The sequence below is a fragment of the Phodopus roborovskii genome, unplaced genomic scaffold (genome assembly GCF_943737965.1).
Source record: "Phodopus roborovskii unplaced genomic scaffold, PHOROB, whole genome shotgun sequence".
Classification (NCBI taxonomy): domain Eukaryota; kingdom Metazoa; phylum Chordata; class Mammalia; order Rodentia; family Cricetidae; genus Phodopus; species Phodopus roborovskii.
Window position 1 is genome coordinate 10,161,366 of NW_026126629.1, and position 21,115 is coordinate 10,182,480.

Here is a 21,115-nt window from a genome sequence, read left to right on the forward strand (position 1 = left end):
CAAAAAGGTGCAAACAAAAGGGAAGAGGGGAGCAAAGGGCAAACATGCAGAAGTGGCCACCAGATCTGCCTGCAGAGAACGTAGAAACAGAGAACCAGAGTCTAGCCTCTGAAGCAGAAGAGAAAGAAGCCAAGTCCGACCAACCATTCATCATGTCTGTTAGTGGTCACTGCCTCCCTTCTTGTACAATCCAGAGGAATATTTTTATCAACTATTTTGTAAATGTGAGTTTTTTAGTAGCTCTAGAAATATTTTTAAAAGGTGAGAGGAAATCTCACCTCATCCCATTTTTTAAGTGTAAATGATTTTTTTAAGAGGTTAAATCATTTGCTGGTTGTTTATCTTTTGGTACAACCAGAAAACAAAATGCTGAATCAGGAGAGGCTGTGACGTCTCGGGGGTCACCATAACTCTTGGTAGAGGGGGCTAGTTTTATATTCTACAGCATAAAGCATACTAAGTGGTAAATTTGTGTCTGCAATATTTTGAGTTGTATCTGGTCTCATGTTTCTAGTAGAACTATCTCCAAAAAAACCACTCCTCGGTCCTGGTCTTGTCAGAACTGTCTCTGTTGGTCATGGCTGCCCATTTTCCTACCAGCTGTGATAATGTCTGTGAAAGGTGGACATTCTGAGTATGTACTGTGTGTGTCAGAAAATCATGAGTCAGTGGTGCTGAGGGTTGTGAGCATTTGAGTGTTACTACGGAAAACCCGACACATGTGAGGCCAGAACATCACTGGAATAAGTTCAGAGAGAAACAACATGTGGCTCTTGGGGGTACGTGAACACAGTGTATGACTCTTCAGAGATGGGGTGCATGTGTTACGAATTGAAATGTCTCTGTACTCTGCTCTTCAACAAATAAAATTGCAGTTGTGAAAGTGTAAAAAAACAAAGTGTGGGCAAAACCACACTGGGTTAATTTTAGGATGATGGAGACAATATGATTCCAGTTATAGCTTCAGGAAAAGAGGTCAGTTTGGAGATTTTTGCAGTGGTTAAGATGTGAAGTTGAGATGGACTCTGACTGTAGGCAGAAAAGAAAGGTTGGACACAGAGAAGCATTGGTGATGGCTTAACTAGCAGGGTATGGTGGGATTGGAAGGAAAAGAACCAAAGGCTTGTTTGTCACAGGCTGGAGGATGGGTAGATGGTGTCATCCTTCCTACATGGAAGCAGGATGCAGGTGTGGACTTGGAGGGGAATGAACATGCTTGGGCCAGCCATGTAGAGGACTTAATTCTGTAGAAGAGAGAACTGGGGTGGATAGAGGTTAGAGAGGAAAGAATTTGAGGAGGGGATGGTTGAGGGAGGGGATGAGCCTTGCTTGGGATGGTATGCCTTGAGGGTGTGGGCAGTTTCTTCTAATTTTCCAGGGTGTTGAAAAGGTAATGCTGACAAATTACTTTAGAAAATGGAAGTAAATTACAGGATCTTCCTATGAGCTTGCAATGGAAGGCCCACATGGAACATAGTGCAAATTGGTAATCTGTTTTTAAAAGTATCTCTGCCTTCAGCTGCCCAGCATGCTCATAGCTCTGCTTTCAAACCATAGTATCTGGCAACAAACAAATAATGAAATAAACAAAACAAAACATACAGTAGAAAACCATTCTCTTGTGGGCTGGAGAAAGGGTTAAGTTTAAGAGCACTGACTGCTCTTTCGGAGACCCTAGATTTGATTTTCAGCATCTATGTCTCCACGTGGATGCTAACAACAGTCTGTGGATGTTGCTATACATGTGATACACACAGCAGGCAAATATACATGCAGGCAAATACACACATAAAATAAAAATGAGGGGGGAAAAGCACATTAAAAAAAAAGCCCAAATAAAATAGACCTCAAACCAATCCATTATCTTGGGTTTGACAACATTAGAACGCAATATACATGCATACAAGAGTGCTTCTGTAGAAAAAAAGGAGATGCTGGGGCCAGATACTATCTGTACCCTGCTACTCCCTTCTCAATTGTAAGGCCACTTCTAGATGCTTTTGCTCAAGATCACAGAATAAGGCGCACTGAGAATCATGCTCTCTCTCTGCTCCCATCATGTTCCTTCTTGACTCCCAGGTCCCTGTTTTTACTGCCCCTGCTCTTTACTATTAGATTAGAGTTCATTTTAGAGACTGGATGACATTCCCGCCAAACATCAATGTCTTGGTCCCAGTAAGATCATAAATGGTGGTCAAACTTTCCATTTCTCACTTTCTTACCTCTTGAAAATTGTACGCTCAGGGCTGGAGACATGGTTGAGTGAGTAAGAACACTGGCTCTGCTGGGCAGTGTTGGTGCATGCCTTTAATCCTAGTACTTGGGTGGCAAAGGCAGGTGAATCTCTGAGTTTGAGGCCAGTGTGGTCTATAGAACAAGTTCCAGGACAGCCAGAGATGCACACAGAGAAACTCTGTCTTGAACCCTACCCCCTTGGGGGGGGGGGGGAAGAAAGAAAAGGAAAAAGGAAGAAAGAAAAGAACATTGGCTTCTCTTCCAGAAGACTGGAGTTTGATTTCTAGCAGCCACATAGTAGCTAACAGTCAACCATCTGTAACTTCAGTTTCAGGGAATTCAATATTCTCTCCTGGCTTCCTCGGGCTCTGATGCAAAGGTATACAAGAAGGCAACACACCCATAGAGATAAAAAAAAAAAAAAAAAAAAAAAAAAGAAATAAACACTTCAAAAACACTTCAAAAACTTCACAAGGCTGTCAGGAATACACCAACATGACCCTGTTTGCCTTCTCCATCTCATGGGACATCATAAGCCCTTTTCTCTTTACTATTCACTAATCCATGTGGCTTGAAGAGGGGGGAATGAATAACATGGCTCCAGTCCTGTGGTTCTGGAATGTGGCATCTCACAGGGCACAGTGGCACTGTAGGAACAAAATACAGCAAAAATGTCGACTTCTTCCAGAAAAAAACATTTGTCTCTGTAACTTTTTCTACTGGGGTTAAGTAGAACCAAGCCTCAGCAGTAAGCTATTGCTGATGGATTATCAGGAGAAGGGGGATGGAATCATTTCAGGGGGTCTTGGGCAGCCAACAGAGTCCCGTCTGGGAGGGATGTGAATATTTGTATAGCTGCCTCTTGGTTGGGTTGCACTTTGGCTGCTTAACTTATTAAGATGGACTTTTCTTCAGAGATCTCAGGCTGACTCAATAGTTCCCATGGTTTCCATAATGAGGATGTTTAGGTAATTTTAGTTGTGAGAGTTAAGCCATTTTAGTGAGTCCTCAAGGAGAAAGATGCAATTCTGTGGATTTGTAGCTGCAAACTGTTTTCTTTTGTTGTCTCTATCTTTGTGAAGAGGTTTGCCTTTGTCACCGTGAATGGCCAGTCATTTTCCTTTGAGAGGGGAGGTTGTTGTAGACCACTGGCTCCCTGGTAGTGTCCCACTCTCAAGAGGAGAAATAGCTGAGCAATGACAGTGTTATTTAACGTTCTGCCTCCTGTCACCCACAGCCGGGTGGTGTAGGAACTTCACATTGTAATTTGATGCGGGAAAATCCACACACCAGTCCTGACCCTTTGGCCGTTCTCTCAAGTGCAGTTTTCTCACTATGGGCTCAATTGCCCCTGCCCGCTTCATCTATAATGAAGTCTGAGACTTCCAGTACTTCAGAACATAACTGTATTTGAACACAAGGTTCTTACAGAGGTAATTTTAGCTAACATGCAATCTTTAGTGTTGGTTAGGCCTGAATACAGTAAGACTGGTGCCCTTCTAAGAAGAACTCGGACACGGTGTGAAGCAGTAGGAAGGAGGCCACCTGCAGGCCAAGGAGAACCTTCAGAAGGAACCAACCATGCTAATGTGTGTTAGGCCTTGCCACCTCTAGAACCGTGAGCAAACACTTTCTTGTTTAAGCCATATAGGCAATGATCCATTATAACAGCAAGTTAATACAGTTTGAATCTGAGGCTCTTGGATCTGCCAGCAGTCAACTGTCTGCCTTGAAGATCCCTATGATAAAGAATCTAAAGTGTCTGTGGCAGGATGCTTTGGTTGGTGTCTTGTGGACTGAGTGACACAGTGACCATTGTCAGAGATTAGGGAGCCCAGTGGGGAGGAAAAGGAAATGCATTAGGTAAATATGAAGGGCCATGTTTATTTATTACTTATTTAGGTTTTGACTGCACATATGCCTGCAGGCCAGAAGAGGGCACCAGACCTCATTACAGATGGCTCTGAGCCACCTTATGGTTGCTGGGAATTGAACTCAGGAGCTCTGGAAGAGCAGCCAGTGCTCTTAACCACTGAGCCATCTTTCCAGCCCAAAATATGGAATGCTTCATGAATTTTCGTGGCATCCTTGTGTATGGGCCATGCTGATATTCTCGGTACTACTCCAATTTTTTTTTAGTATATGTGCTACTGAAGCGAGCACAGCTTACAGTTTTCTATCAGTCAGGAACTGCCTTAGGATTTCCCGTGTCAAAGCCACCATGTCCATTTTGAGAGATGTTAGCCAAAATGCTGAGAAGCTATTCTGTGTCTACTGTAACCCCATGTTTCTCTCATCTTGGGTGTCCTGATGGGCTGTCTGTAGTCATCTCTACTTCCTCCCTGTAGTGCCTAGATAAAACAGTCCCTCTGTTCCATAAGGGCTGCTCCTGCCATGTTCTCTAGATACTTCCAGCTATCACAGCCAGCTGTCTCTGGTACCTTTCTTATTTTTGCAATGTCTCAGTAGGCTTCATTTTAGCTCACTACTCTCTGCCTTAAATGCTCCTTCTTCCTAGTTGTTCACAGGCATCCTTCCTTCTAGGTTATCTTAACCTTGCTTCTCTTTATTAGTCTTCTTTTCTGATTCCAACTCTTTCTTTTGAGTTGTAAATGTAGAGTGGCCTGAGACCCTCTTAATCTGCTGTCACACCACTAGTTTCCCTCTATCTGTATGTAGATGTCTCCTCAGTTAGTATGAATACTTGAGCTTTGCCCTTAAACCCCGTGCTCTCTTTTTCCAGCCCCAAAGTGTCATTTAAAAATTTAGGATTTAGAATTTATAGTTATAGTACCTTTTCCTTTTTTTTAGTCATTAATATAGTACCTAAAGCTAGGGGAAAAAAAAAACTATACACCACAAAAACTGAGAGAGGAAAGGTGATATGAGAAAATATCAAAACAGAGACAGGGGTTTTGTTCAGGAACTCAGTGGGGGGTATAGGAAGGGGGCAGGCAGTGAGATGGCTCAGTCTAGAACCTCAGAGGGCCAGGGTTTGGAGGAACCAGATACTGCAAGAAGTGGTGCTGAGGACATGAGGTTGGCTGCAAGTTCTTTTTGTGGAGCAGCTGGATTTGTTTACCTCCATTTCACTTATTTCACATTCATGTTACTGAATATATCTCTTCTTTTGTCCAGAAGGAAGTGGGAGGTAAATAGGGAAAGACCTGAGCTATCAGGCAGAATGGAGAGAGTTGTGTAGGAAAGAAAGATATATTAAGTCAAGGTCTGAACCTGGGGCAGTGGGAAGATAGAGGGGTGCTCCAGGGTGTACAGGGAAGGTGAATAATTGTTCTGCAGTGCATTTGTCTCTATTAACAGTTATAGCCACTTAACACCAGTGTGTTAGCTCTGTCCCAGCTACCGAATCTCTTGTAAACTAGTGGAAAAAAAAATACTATATTGGCCACAAGAATATGTCTGCTATCAGACTACCTTTTTGGAACCAGGTCTCAGACATTGTACTGTAGACTAATCTGACTCCCTGAAAATGAATCCTGGAGTTACTGGAACATCTGGTCAACCTCATTTTCACAAATAAGCTATGTCAGAAACACAGTGAACATGTTTGTATCCTTCCACAATACTAGACAATATTGAATAGACTATATCACAGACTATATCAATTCTGTTCACTTTAATTCACCAAGTACTACTATTACCAGAATTACTAAGATCAGAGCTTGAGGTCTGGCAGCTCTACCAAGTTAAGCTTGGCCACTCATCCTCAATAGGCTTATTAAACAGAGAAATGATAATGGTATGTAGAGACAGGAGATTTGTCTGATGTGGCCACATTGGGAAGAGGAGTAAATAAAGTGGTGCAGTGGAATGGTCTCCACTCCATTCTCAGAACTCTTAGAATTACTAGAGGGTCAAAGGTATGTGTAGCTAAACATTCCTTGATAAGGTGTAGTCTCATTGATTCATCATTATTGTCTTTATTCCAGTTTTTCTAGCAAGGTGGGTTAACAGGCTGTCAGAACTGTATAAAGGCAGACAAGTTCCTCAGTGTCTGATATCAGACTCCAGCCTTTTCCTTCTAGTGTGAGAAACCTGAAAATTCCAGTTTCTTGGGGACCATTGTTCCATTAGTCTTATCCAAAGGGGAGGAACACAAATGTCACTGTAGAATATATTCATTTCTGCTAGAAGGAGTATATACTAATTTCACTTGGTCGACATGGCCAATAGCAACCAGTGTTTTTTTGTTTTAATCTTAATTATTATTATTAACTCTGAAATCACACATTGCATTTCACATGATAGAGTAGTAAGTATGTACTAAGAATGGCTTTGAACAGGTCAAAGAGGCATACAGGTTTCAGTGGAGGCAAAGAGGCTATCTAGATGAAAAGAAAAGTTTCAGTAGAGAACCATATAAGTAGTTTTATAAACCACAGCTGTAGAGCTTTTCAAAGCACAGAGTTGTCAGATGTCAGGTAGCAGGCAGTTTTGAATGCTGTTTTACAATTGGATACATGACATAGGCAAAGAAACTGCTTAAGGTGGAGCCTGTGGAACAAGGCAAAGTCTTTTGCTGTAGCAATTTTTCAGGATGAAACTTGTGGCAAATGACTGGGTGGTGGGTCAGTATGTCTTCTACATCTTGGTCTTGTGTGCACCTTTCTATAGTCTTAGGTGAGAGGCTTACATCTGGTATGATTGATAAACTCATGAATGGTATTTCCAGTATGATTCTTTATATTCACATGCATAATAGTTTATTGGTACAAATACATTAGTTATCAGTTTGTGCCTCATAATGGTGGTTGTTTACTTGAATAAACAAGTTATAGTGTCATCTTACCACTAAGCCATATGGTATAGTAACTGAGCTCAGAAATGTTCCTTTGGGAATGGTGAGAGTGCTTAGAAAGTAAAAGTCCTTCCTACTAAGTCTGATGATTTGAATACCATTCCTGGGATCCACCTTGTGGAGGGAGAGAACCAACTTCCACAAACTGTTCTCTGATCTTTCCCTACGTGCCATGTCATGCATGTCCCCCACCCACACACACATACAAGCATGCACACAAAGTCAATTTTAAAGATGTAATAAGAAACTTTCATGTTGTGGAATGTTATTTTTAAGATGCATTGCATTAGTTTGTGCAGTGTCACATTTGCTTAATGATGCAAAGATGTGTTGCATTCTTTTATGTTGTATTTGTTTAACTCTGTGAAGCTATGAAGCTGTGATTCTTTGCCTGTCTAAAACACCTGATGGGCTTAATAAAGAGCTGAATGGCCAATAGCCAGGAGGAGAAAGAATAGGTAGGGCTGGCAGGCAGAGAGAATAAATAGGAGGAGAAATCTAGGAAGAGAAGATCAAGGGAGTCAGAAAAGAAGGAGGAGAGGAGGACATCAGGGCCAGCCAAGGCAAGCAAAGGCTGAGCATTCATATGTAAGAATAAAGTATCCATGTGATTTATTTAGGAGCTGGGTGGTGCCCCCCCCAAAAAAAAAACAAATAGCAAAGATTAAAAAACAACCAACACTGTTGCTTTATAAAATGCAATATTTCAAGGCTAGCATAGCCTGAAAGCTGCTATTCTACATAGTTGGGGATGCTGACTACTATGTGCATACTCATATACTGGGAAGAGGGACAGAAAGCATGTGGAATGAATAAACAGGGACCAGAGCTCATGCAGGACCTTGTCTGGCCTTGGAAAACAAGGTTGCCCTTCTCAGTCCTGCTGGGGAAAGAGAAGGAGAAAGAAATCGACAAATGAGGCATTTCAAATCATGACTTTGCATAAAGCACAAGGCCTGGCTCGGGAAATTTAAGGAGGATTTAAGGACAAATTTGCCTGCTCACTGCTGACTCCTGCTCAGAAACCACACAAGAAAAACAAGACCTCAGATAATCTTACAGAAAGGAGCTCCAAAGCCTTCCAACTGATGGTTCTTCAAAGATGGTTCCTCATGCAGTGGCCACAGAGTGAAGCTTGTCTCTCAGTGAAGCTGGCTACATGCTTAGCTTCCCATTCAAGCCTGACTTACCTCTTCACTGTGAACAGACAGGAAGGGCACATCCAATAGCAACCTTCTTTTTCTAGGAGTGGCAGGCACCAAATCAAATAAATGCAACAAAACACAAAAGAAATAGATCCCAGTCAGAGTAAAAGGCAAGACAAGACTGCCACATTTCTGAAACAAATACAGGATGCACCCACATGAAAGAGATGTTAGCAAATAAGAATGAGGGTTTAAAAATCACACATGGCACACAGAAAGAAAACAGCTCACAACTGGTGAAACAGTTGGAAGATGAAGGTAGGAGTGACTTCAACCAGGAAGTAGAAACAAGGAAAGACAAAATGTGGAAAAGAAGAGAGGAAAGATGGAGTCTTTAGGAGACAGAATCAAGCTGACCAGCACTCGACAAAGAGGAGTCCTATAAAAAGAGAATTGAGGGAACTCATCCAGGCAAAGAAGCAGTATTGTACTGGACAGGCGTGCGACTCTCCCCTGAAGAAAGCCCTCTCAGCAGGGCACATCATTGAAAATGCTTTAGAATCAACAAACAAACCTGATGCAACAAAACAAGGCATCACTGAGGCCAGTCTGATCTACAAAAGTGAGTTCAAGGACAGCCAGGACTGTTACACAGAGAAACTGTGTCTAAAATAATAATAATAATAATAATAATAATAATAATAATAATAATAGGAAAAGATGCTCAGAGATACAGAGATACATCTGCTCCCTGCTCTCACTGTTAGGAGTTTCACAGAAACATTAAGCTAACAGCCATATCATATACACAGGGGGCCTGGTACAGACCCATGCATACCCCATGCTTGCCACTTTAGTCTCTGTGACCCTTATGAGCCATGCTTTGTTGATTCAGTGTGCCATGTTCTGCTCCTTTCTGAAGGGAAATGGAGGGGAAGTGGAGGGAAGGGAAACTGTGATTGGGATATATTGTATAAGAGAAGAATCTATTTTCAATTAAAAAAGAAAAAGAATTGAAAAAAATTGAAAAGAAAAGAATACCCATGGTAATGAGATTGCAGATTTCCAGGGAGGAAACAAATACGCTATTCAGCAGTTGAAAAGGTGGCAGTAATGCTGGAAGACAAGGTAGCAATGCTTTTAATTAATCAGGTTCTGTGATCAGCTAAATTAGTAGTTGAGTGTGAGGCTGGCTTAGCAATATCTTCAGGCAAACACTCAGAAAGAGGCTCTGTGTATTCTGAGATAAGTGGCTGTAGAAGGAAAATAGCTACCAGTGAAACAGGGCTCTATCTCTGAGAAGGTTCCAGGTTCAGAGACGGGTCCTGAAGTGTGGATGGAAAGGTGTCTAGGAAGTGGGCAGCATAGCACATAGAAGAATGAAAAATGGCTCCCAGGGGAAGGCTGTCCCTCTGAAAAAGAGGGCAATACTGTATTTATAAGAACTCATACATGGTTGAGCTCAAAGTTTACTATACTTGATAGGAGTTTGGGAAAATTCAGTATTCTGCTGGAAGCAGAATAAAGCAACTATTAAGCCCAGAAAAAAAACAGCTATGGCAATGATACTTGAAAGAAAAGCTCATTCCCTGCCATGTTTTCCAGAATTTAAGATGCCATTAATCATAAAACATATCATTATGAGAAGATAAAATAAAACTGTTCTTAGTACAAAGAAAAGTTGTGTTATACAGCGTGTGTAAGCTGCAAGTATTTCAAAAGGTTTAAAAACATTCTTTATAGTTGATGAAAGTAGCAACCTCTCTGGCTTGCTATATTCCTGTGTCTAAAAACTTATGTAACAAAAATCTAAGGCAGAATTTAAGTTTTGGGATTCGTAAGTCAAGAATGAAAAATATTAGGGGGCAGGGAGATGGCTGACTCAGGCAGTGACGTAGTTGCCACATAAGCATGAGGACCTAAGTTCAATTCCCAGCATCTGTATAAAATACAAGGCTCAATGGTGCCCTGGGGTTGGGGAAGAGGTTTGGTGAACTATTTTTCATTATCCACCTGTGTAAGTTCTGAGTGCATAAATGCTATTTTCATGTAAACATGGGTAGGAAAACACACATACATATACAGCCTTTTTGGAACTTGTGGGACTTGCAAAAAACAAGAGATTTAAGACTAGTAGACCTATGGTGTTGTCAATACTGTATCCAGGCTGGTCAAGACATTCTGCTATGTCCAGATGGACAGGATATAGAAAGATCAGACACTGCTCTCTGTATCCACACTCCTTCTTGACTTCCAGTAGAAGCAAGTCTGAGTATGGCCCAGTCCCCTTATCTTTGTAGAAGGCTTAAGAGTTTAGACATTGCTGGGCTGGGGAGTCACAGTGCTGGCCTGGGATGTCACAGTGGTGAGAACTTGTTTAGCATGGATGAGGATCTAGGTTCAATCCCCAGTACTGCAGAACAGCAAATAAAGTTTGCTGCAATATACCAATCCATTTGATTCTTAACCAAGTGTGACTATCACATTTCAATATTGTGAGGACCAAGAGGAGAGTGGTAGCTGCTGGTCACTCCAGACAGCCCAGACTTACTACCTGCAGAATCCCACAGGCAGTACCCTATTCAAATGCCGCTGTGTCTCAATAATTTTCCAGAGGAAAGAGGAAGAAGAGAGGAGGCGAGGAGAAGAACAGATTCGTCTCCAGGAGGAACAGAGAGCCAAGGAACTCTATTGGACCCTGAAGCAGGCCCAGCTGTACTGCCAAGTCAGTGAGAAAGAGGAACGCGAGTGGGAAGAGCAGTGTGAGTTGAGCTGTGTCCTGGGCCCCAAGGCTGCCTGGCTTCCCCTCCCAGCTCCCCCCACTTTGCATGTGCTTTGCCATCATTTCAGCCTCCTTCCCCACCACCCAAGGCTTTCCCCGTGTGCGCGGCCCTGCTGGAGTAAGGGCTGCACTCTCAAGGAGCTTGCGCACCTGCCCTGGAGATGTCTTCCATTAAAGAATGAAACATTACATTTTCTCAGTTGCCAATAATTGCCTGACTCTATGCTGTTGTTTGACTTACTGTTCTGATGTATGAAGAGAAAACATTTAATTGGAGACCTTCTTATAGTTTTAGAGGGTTAGTCTATGACTATGATGACAGGAAGCAAGCAGGTATGGTGATAGAGTAGTGGCTGAGAGCTTTAAATCCTGACCTGCATGAAGCAGGCAGAAGTGTGTGTGGGGGTATACACACACACACATACACACACACACACACACACACACACACACACACACACGCACACAGAGAGAGAGAGAGAGAGAGAGTTAGAGAGAGATAAAGACAGACAACAAACAGATACACAAAGGGAGACTGAGTCAGAAAGACAGACTTAGTCAGGGAGAGAGAGAAAGAGAGAGACTGGGACTGGTATGGATTTTGAAATCTCAAAGCACACCTCCAGTGACACACCTACTCCAACAAGCCCATACTTGCTGGCTGTGGTGGTTTGAAAAAAAAAATGGACTCCATAGGTCCTTTTGAGTGGCACTATTGGGAGGTATGGCCTTGTTGGAAGTTGTGGCATTGTCTGAGGAAGTTACTGGGAACTGGCTTTGAGGTCTCAGATGCTCAAGCCAGACTTGTGGCTCACTGTCTCTTCCTGTTGCCTGTGGATCCAGGTGTAGAACTCTCAACTACCTCTCCAGCATCATGTCTGCCTGCATGCCACCATGCTTCCTGCCATGACAATAAACTGTAAGCCAGCCCCGATGAAATGTTTTCCTTTGTAAGAGTTTCTCTGGACATAGTGTCTTCACTGTAACCAAGACATGCCCCAATCCTTCCTAAGCAGTTCCACTAACTGCAGACTAGTCAGTCAAACCTATGAGCCCAGGGAGGTATTCACATTCAAACTACGAGCTGTGCTCTGGAGACTTCAGATATTGATACTTAGAGGCCTTATGTTAGTGGCACTTCCAGTCAGAACAGATAGATACATGGACTCAGGACTTTGGGGGAGAGGTGTGGCAGGTACTTTTGGAGCATGGGTTTGGCTGTCCTGATGGGCTCCAAGGGAGTAGAATGAAGTGAGCCCTGGCATTGGCTTAGGAATTATTGTGGCAAAGAAAACTCTGAGTATTTTTTATTTGTGTGTATGTGTGTGTGTGTGTGTGTGTGTGTGTGTGTGTGTGTGTGTGTGTGTGTGTGTGTGTGTGTGCATGTACATGTGGGTACCTATGGCGATCAGAAAGGGTGTCCGGTCCCCTGAAACTGGAATTGTAGGTGGCTGTGAGTGTCCCAGTGCTGGGAACTGAGCTCTGGTCCTCTTCAAGAGCGGCTAGCACTCGTAACCGTAGAGCCGTTTTACCATCCCCAAAGAGAGCACTTTAGATGGAGGCCAGCATGTGCAAAGGCACAATGACAATGGGACACTTTCTTGGTGGTGTCCTTTGAAATGCCCTGTGATTTTTGTAACATCTAAGAAATCAGTTGTTTGCTTCCAGGACAAGGCAACTTACACTCATCTCTCTTCTAAGAGATTTACAGGTTTAGCTCTTATGTTTAAGCCTCTGCTATGTTCTGAGTTAGTTTTTGTGTGAAGTGACATTCCTGATTGACTCAATTGTCAGAGTACCATTTGTTGGAAGGGCTATTTTTTCAAAGCTCTTGGCACCCTTGTAGAAATATTTACTCAAGCAATGTCTGCTCCCCACTCTCCCCAGAGCTCTCAGCTCTGTTCCGCTGACTTATTTGTCTGTTCTCATGCCAGTAGCACTGTTGGTGATAGGAGACTTGCAGTCAGCTTTGAAACTGGGTAGTGTAAGACCTCCGTCACTGTTTTCCTTTCTTGGGATTATTTTGGTTTATTCTGAGACCCTTTTATTTCTGTACGTTAGGATCAGCTGGTCTAGTTCTGAAATGATAGCAGCTGGGATTTTGATAGAGATTGCATTGTATGTCAATATGGGGAGTATTGCCATCTTCACAATACTTTGTGTCAGACATAATGGGATAGTGCCTGAAATCCCAGTGTAAGTTCAAGGCCCGACTGGCTTATATAGCAAGTTCAAAGACTTGTTCAGCTTGTATACTGAACCCCTCTTTCAAAAAACAGAAAAACATAAAACAAACCATCAAACAAACGAGCCAACGAGGTGGGGGGGGGGGCTGAAAAGATGGCTCAGTGGTTAAGAACATTTACTGTTTTTCCATAGGACTTCACTTTTGTTTCTAGCATCTGTGTCAGGTGGTAATATAAACATACAGGCACATACATACACATAATTAAAATAATAAAAATAAATCATGCAAAACCCCTGAGCAGTAGGGATGTAGCTCAGTGGGAAAGCACATGCCTAGCAAGAGTGAGGCTGTGGGTTAAATCTTCAAGATTTCAAAAACAAAATAATTTTCTAATTCTTGAATATAAGACAGCATTTCATTTAAATCTTATTTAATTTCCTTTAATAGTAACAATCATAGTTATGCCCTGTTTTTATAAATTTTTTTCCTGAAGTATAAATGGGCTGCATCTAGATTGTGCACTGGACTCTTGTATATTGATCTTACATGCTGACCTCTCACTACATTTATTGGCTCAAAACTTCATATTAGGATGAAGTGTTTGATTTTAACTGGGTGTGTTAATGAGGTGAGCCAAAGGGACTTCTGATTGGGGGATTTCAGTATTTTGATAGCTGGACTTTGGTAGTCAGCCTCAGGAGGCTAAATAAGAGTAATAATTGCTGGCTAGCTTTAGGAATGTAATCTAATGGTTTTCAGCAAGGCAGAAGGAATGGGGGAGAAGGGCAAGGCCTGCCAGAGCCACATGCCCCAGTGTGCTGATGTTCCTTCACATATGGGTGTTTATACATATGTGTTTAGGTGCACATGCACATTGTGTAAGTGTATGCATGTGAACATGTGGAAGGTAATGTTGATGTCTGACAGTGGGTGTCTTCCTCTATTCCTCTTACTCATTTTTTTGAGACAGGGTGTGTGCATGTGTGTGGGAACACACGTGTGTGTCTGCAGCAGTTGTTGGATGCCCTTCATCTGAAGTTACAGGTGCTGTGTGCTGGGAACCAAATTCCAGTCCTCTGGAAGACCAGTGCATGCTGTTAACCTCTTAGCTGTCCCTTTAGCCTCATCCTCAGAGGTAATTAACTCACCTTGGCTCTTGACAGCCTTTACATTCATCCCATCTCTCTCTCTCTCTCTCTCTCTCTCTCTCTCTCTCTCTCACACACACACACACACACACACAATTGAGCCCTGAGACACTTGGCTTCTGTGACATATTTGTAGTTACGACTAACGCTGACAATGCATGCACAAGTCACTGTAGCCACATCCTAGGGTTCATAATGTACCATGATGAAAAAATGAGGCTGGAAATATAGGCTAAAGAGGAAGCTAAATAATTTTAAATTCAGAATGGAGGGAGAGATAAGTGGAAGAAGGAGAAACGGCAACACTTACATGAAGCTGCTGATGTTACTGCGGTGAACATTGACTGGATACCCTGACCACTTATCAGAGTGACATCACGCAAGTTCTGTGGGGTTGTTCCTGCTGCATGAAGAGAGAGGACCTAAGGCTAGAGCACTTCTGCAGAGCTCCTTGGCTGCTGTTTTACATGGGGTGGAGACTGGAAATTTTTGCTTGTTTGTTTTTTTGAGGCAGGGTTCCTCTGTGTAGCTTTGGAACCTGTCTTGGCACTCTCTCTCTCTGTAGACCAGAGTGGTCTCGAGCTCACACAGATTTGCCTGCCTCTGCCTCCCAAGTGCTGGGATTAAAGGCATTCACCACCCCTGGCTGGAAATCTCATCCTCTGAGAACAGCCTGATTAAAGCTCAGTGTGCCATGTGGCAATGGAAACAGCTCTGAGACCTGGAAATACATGATAATTCAGGCTCTCTGTTTGGAGGCTCTCATTTCCTATTTTCTTAAAGAATGATGAGCTGAACTTAGAGCATGTCATTCAAATCTAGCAAATCCATTCTGCACTCAATTAACTTAATCTGAAAGATGCAGTGGGCCATTAATCTATCAGAAACAGCAGTTTTGATAAAAGAGTCAAATTAAATCCTCCAACTGAGACAAAAGGGAAAGATGGCTCTCAGTATCACTGGAGTGGAGAGTTAGTTACTCAGCTCAAATCTTAGGGGTCTGGCTTCTGAAACCCTCTGGAGAGGTCAGACAGGGCAGTTCGTTAATGATTTTTCAACTCTGAGCTTGTAGGGGCATGGAGCTGGGGACTATTTAGATGGTCAGATACTTAGAGAGGATCCAGCAAGTGATATTCTTTATAGAAACCAGACATTTAGTATTGTTGCTGTGAGGTTAAAATGTAATGAGGCTTGTCCATTTTGAGTAGGAGTTGTGGTCACTCTGGATCCTCTGACTGTGTGATTTGGGTTGTGGCTCCAAATCAACCTTCTACATGCCACTGCCTCACTCCTTGCCTGGTTGCCAAGGGAACTGCCTGAGAAAAGTGTTCCCAAAGCCTGGCACAGGGCCCAGTGACCTTGGTTCCATCTCCTTCCCTCTTACAAGGAAGTGGGTCTGAGTTCTCAGTTGAATGTTGGCAGTTCTGAAGTGCTAGAGGTTTGGGACAAGGTGAGCCAGGAGGAGCTGTGGAGAATGGAGCTTGACTGAGAAGGATGTGGACCAGAAGTTAAGGGCGGGAAGAGCGTTTGATGTCCTCTGCATCGGCCCATCTAAGTGTGATGGTTGATTCCAGTGGGAAAGCTTGATTGGATTAACAAATGTGTTAGGTGTTTCCAGAGAAGATTAACTGAGGAGGATGGTGAATGGGCGGTACCCGACTGAGTAACAGAGAAATGAAAAAGCCGGCAGGGCACCAGCCTTTTCTCTGTTTGCTGACTGCAGGATGCAGTAAGAGCAGCTGCCTCAGGCTCCAACACCATCTTTTCCCACTATGATGAACTGTATCCTCAAACTCCATTAAGTAGCCTCTTAACATGTAGTTGGTCTCAGCAACAAGAAAACTTACTGATACATTGTTATTCCTTGGATATAGCCACAGTTGAAAATCGACTTATAAGGAAGTTATGTTCCAGAAACCATGATCCTAAGCCTAACTGTAAACTACAGAACATTCTTGTTCGTCAACACAGTCCACTGGGTGGGAGCTATGGTTCACTGTCACTCACCAGCATCAGCACACCATACACTGCACAGGTTCGCACTCAAGCACACACATATGCACAACAGACACATGAATGCATATATATATATATATATATATATATATATATATATATATATATATATACATATAGCTAGCCTGGGAAGAGATTGAAAATCAAAATTTGAAGTAGAGTTTTGATTAAATTTTTTATTACTTTTGTAAAAACATCATAAATCAGACCATCATAAACCAGGGACCATCCCAACTCTGGGTGCCTTTTTCAGTATTAAAACTCTGAAATAGTGCTCATCTAAACTTTGAACATCCAATTTAGGCTCTATTCGGGTTCCCTCTCCTGTCAAGTTGCCTACCAATCCCTGGGTCTTATTTAGCTTTCCCAAGGCAGACTTTGCTCTATCCACATAGCCTGAGAGCTTGGATCATAAAAAGATCCAGCCATTGCGTTGGTCACCACAGGGATCTCTGATGGCAGGTACGAGGCTGTGTTAGAAGAGGGGTAGTTGTTGGGTAGGGTCTGAGAAAGCCCCTTGTATCAGAACAACTGAACTGTGGGTGGATCTCACTTGCTTTCCCAGACTTGGATGCTCACCCTTCAGCCTTCATAATATTTATTGCTAAAGGCATTGATTTATGCAGGTGACCTGGCTCCAGCAGGCTCCAGCAGACTGAGTCACAGGACATCTTTGAAAATGGATACCCTTGATAAACACTTTCCAGAGGTGAAGACACCTGCTCTTTCCACATGCCCATTTTTTCAATTCCCTGGAGAGAGCTCCTGATTCTATCTAGATACCACCCTCCTCCCCACCAGTCATTCCCCTTCCTACCCCCACCACAGGATGGGCTCTTTCAAATGGTGTATTCAGTCCCCAGAATACACAGTCTACATAGTAAGAATCCTGGGCTCATTTAATGCACAACTCTGTGCTTGGACTTGGGCAAACCCCTCCCATTGGCTCCCTCATTGAGATCTCAAAGTAACCACATGAATTCCTCATTTTCTAGGCAGGAAAAAAATATAGACAATTAATTCTCTGCTTAAATTCACAGAGAGATGGCAGGTTTGTAATACACACCTTTAATCCTAGCATTTGACAGGGGCAGGGGCAGATGTTTATAAATTTGAGGCCTGCTTGATCTATATTGCCAGTTCCAAGCCAGGCAGGACAACCTAGAAAGATCTTCTCTCAGCCCCCCCCCCACCCCCAAATCACAGAGGGCAGAAGGTTAACATGTCTATACATAAATACATATATACACATCCACACACACATCCATACCCACGTGCACATATATTTCATATGCATACACACAAAATAAGTCAACCAATCAATTAATGTAAAATTTAAACAGTAACTGAAGGAACTTGTGATAGGCTCAGGGGTACAGGCAATTGCTGTCAAGGCTGGTGATCTGAGTTCAAGTCCTGAGGTTCACAAGATGAAAAGAGAGAACTTCCTCCCACAAGTCCTCTGAGGTCTACACATGCTCTACTCCCACCGCCCCATAAATAAAGTAATACTACTACTAAGCCACCATAATTGTACAGATTCTGCCCATTTTATTTCTCTGAACTTATATGCTGTTGCTTCAGCCATTCATTGTCCTTGCTCAGTGAATGCCTGTTTTCTGCATCTTTATTCTCATTCTTGTAAATGAACTCCCAGCACTGTATAGTTTAAGCAATCTCTTTAGAGAGCAGACAGAACTCTGCCCTCTAGTGGCTTCCAGTTATCATTCAGGGCATCATTAGAACACATAAGCCAGGAGGTATGGTCTTCTAAGTAGCTTTTTCTGGTACTTATGACTTACAGTTTTGCTGCACTGTTCCAGGAGAGATGCTTACCCCCTCTGGCCTCTGAACCTACTCTGCTAAGAATGCCTTTCCATTGGCTGCTGTCTGTTGAGTCCCTTGAATCCACCAGGCATCAGCTTAGACCTCTCCCCTCTTCCAGAGAATATCCATGCTGGATGTAATGTCCCTCCTCTTGGGGCCCTGGTGACCAATGCACACCCCATGGCAGCTCTACTGTTTTTAGGGCTGCATTTTCCATTACCAGACTGTAAGCTATCTGCGGGCCAAACACTACAACTGGTGTCCTGGTGTTGTACGGTGTGTGGCTTGCATAGTATTAAGTGGTAGCTCTGCACAACACTTCAAAGTGGCACAAGTAAATACACTTGTATGACTATGCCATTCACTCACTCACTCACTCACTCATTCATTCATTGATTCTTCATTTTGAAACAGGATCTCATTATATATTCAGGCTGTTCTGAAGCTTGCAATCCTCTTGGCTCAGCCTCTAGCGCCCTAGAAGTATCAGAGTGTATCACCATACCTGGCCAACATATTATGTGAAGTGGTGAAACCCCTTCAATCTTGCCTCTTTGAACTGTTGGAGCTGTGTGACCACTTAAAGATTATGCCAAGAGGGGAAAGAGACACTTCTGTGTTTCCTCAGTGTTAGATAATTGAGTGGGAGCCCTGTGTGTCATCAGGGATATGACTGTAGAATAGCCCAGCAGTGTGGCAGTCCTCAGACTAAGGGTGGCACTGTTCAGGGAAAGAGAACAAAGGAATAATATTGTTCCACACTGGACAGGGGTTCAGGAGCAAAACCTATGTCTGTCTGTCTGTCTGTGTCTAGTGCCTGTCTCTTAGGGGCTGTAAACTCTACAAAGTTACTTGGTGTATGGCAGAGGTACTTCACTGAATAATGATTGTGAAGTTGGTCCTGGGTTTCCCCATCCTGACTGAACACAGTGCAAGCAGGCTTCACACAATTCTTGCCCCCTGAGGCATTCAGATGAGTCTCCAGGTCACTGAAGCCCACAGTTGTTTCCTGGAATGAGCTCCTCTCCCATTTCTCTAGAAAGTACTTGATCTTTCCATACCGTTTTGTTCGTTCTCTTCCACTGTAATTCACAAGGAAAGCAGATTAATTCTCTGCCTGAAAGCAAGAGGAGGCAGAGAGGGGACAAAGGGGGATGATCTGTTTGAGCCATTTGTTTCCCAAGAACTCATCCATCCCTGAGAAAATTAACGCAGCCCTACAAAGGTGACTATAGTCTCTCTCAAAGGCCCACACATTTCAACTTGAGTTTTGGTGGGAACAGACAACTTCCTCTGCACAACAGTCCTGGGCTGATTCTCCTTTGACAGCCCTGGTCCCTGTACATTATAAATACAGTAGGCTCTGAACTCTCACAGTAATTCATTTCTTCTTCTGATTCTTGTTGTCCTTATTCTTCTTCCTCCTCTTCTTCTTGGTCAGAGTGATTGGAAGGAAGGTCTGCTTCCATGTCTTCTCTCTATCCAGCCCAGAGTCAAACACAGCCAAATCACAAAATGCTTTTTAAAATCATCAATGTTTTTATATGTGTATGTGTGAGTATACATGACCGTGTGTGTGTATGTGTGTGTGTGTGTGTGTGTGTGTGTGTGTGTGCATGTGTGTGCTGAGGCCAGAGGTAGGCTTTGAATGACTTCTACTTTCCTACTTCGTTTTTTAAAAATAGGCCTCTCCTTGAACCCAGGCCTCACAGAATGAGCTAGTCTGGCTGGACAGTGAGCTTCAGGGATCCTTCTGTCTCTGTGTCCCCAGAGCTGAATTTCAAGCACATGCTGCCATAGCAACTTTTTGCAGGGTGTTGAGGATGGAACTCACATCTTACAAGTACATTACCCATGAGTTATTGCCCCAGGATACTGGAATCCCTAATCACCTAGAAAGATATCCTGTTTGCTAACCCTGTTCTAAACACTGGAGATTAGTAATGAGAAGGCCAAAGAACTTGCCCCTGCAGAGTTCAGATGTTCTCTGCATGGCATCACTCTGTAAGTGCTTCTTTAGTCATAGACTATGTGCTTGGGTCTGAAAGATGCCATGTTCTCCAAAAGGCTCCTCCTTACCTGTGATGGCAAAACAGTATTTGCAGACTTGAACAACTTACCTGTGTCCTCCAAATACTGACAAAGTGCACTTTCTAGAAAGCTGTAGTAGCCTGTGATGCATGTTGAATGGACGGAGTAAGATTTTCTTTCCTGGAGGGTGAGATGGTCTGCCAAAGCCAGTTTAATCATTCATCTTTCACAATTTCAAGTCCAGGGCCAGATTCCAGATCACACTAGTGAGGATGCTTGGATTTTAGAGGCAGATAGAGGTCTGGCAAGGAACAGTCAGACTCCAGGATGATCAGTTCTGGCAGAAGCCCTTGCCTCCAGTAGGCTTTATTCAATCTTCATTTTCATTTCTTTTAATATGGGTGCAGTGAACTTTATTGATGGTGCTCGAGAGAGTAAGGGCTCCCTACCCCTCCTGTTATGCTGAGGGTCTGGAATGGAAACTGAGGGAGATGAACAGTGTTGGGGCTGAGTTGGGACAGGGACTCCTTGGCAGCAGCTGGGCCTCTCTTTTTCTCTCATGTCCTTGCTGGGGTGGGAGGTCCAGGGCTTCTTACTCCTTGGAGGCCATTTGGGTCAGGAGGTCCACCGCCCTGCTCCCATAGCTGTATTCATTGTCATACCATGAAATGAGTTTTACAAAGTTGTTATTGAGAGCAATGGCTGCCCCATCATCAGAGGTGGAAGAGTGGGCATCACTGTTAAAGTCAAGTCACAGGAGACAAGCTGGTCATCACTGTATCCCAGGATGCCCTTCAGTGAGCCCTGGGATACATGCGTCACCACTTTCTTGATGTCATCATACTTGGCATTTTTCTCCAGGAGGCATGTCAGATTCAAAACCTACACATTGGGGGTAGGAACATGGAAGACCATGCCTGTGTG

At 43.2% G+C, this 21,115-nt stretch overlaps 1 protein-coding gene and 1 non-coding gene across 2 annotated transcripts in view; one reads left to right on the forward strand and one right to left on the reverse strand.

Annotated features, from left to right (window-relative positions):
* Sh2d4b (SH2 domain containing 4B) overlaps positions 1–21,115 on the forward strand; it is a 77,314-nt gene that overhangs the window by 28,736 nt on the left and 27,463 nt on the right. The window contains exon 5 of the mRNA XM_051206854.1: positions 10,814–10,961. Within this exon, the coding sequence (XP_051062811.1) occupies positions 10,814–10,961 (148 nt within the window). The remainder of the gene's footprint in view (positions 1–10,813; positions 10,962–21,115) is intronic.
* LOC127238336 (U6 spliceosomal RNA) lies at positions 4,287–4,398 on the reverse strand. The gene has a single exon (XR_007835921.1). It is a non-coding gene; the product is annotated as a U6 spliceosomal RNA (small nuclear RNA).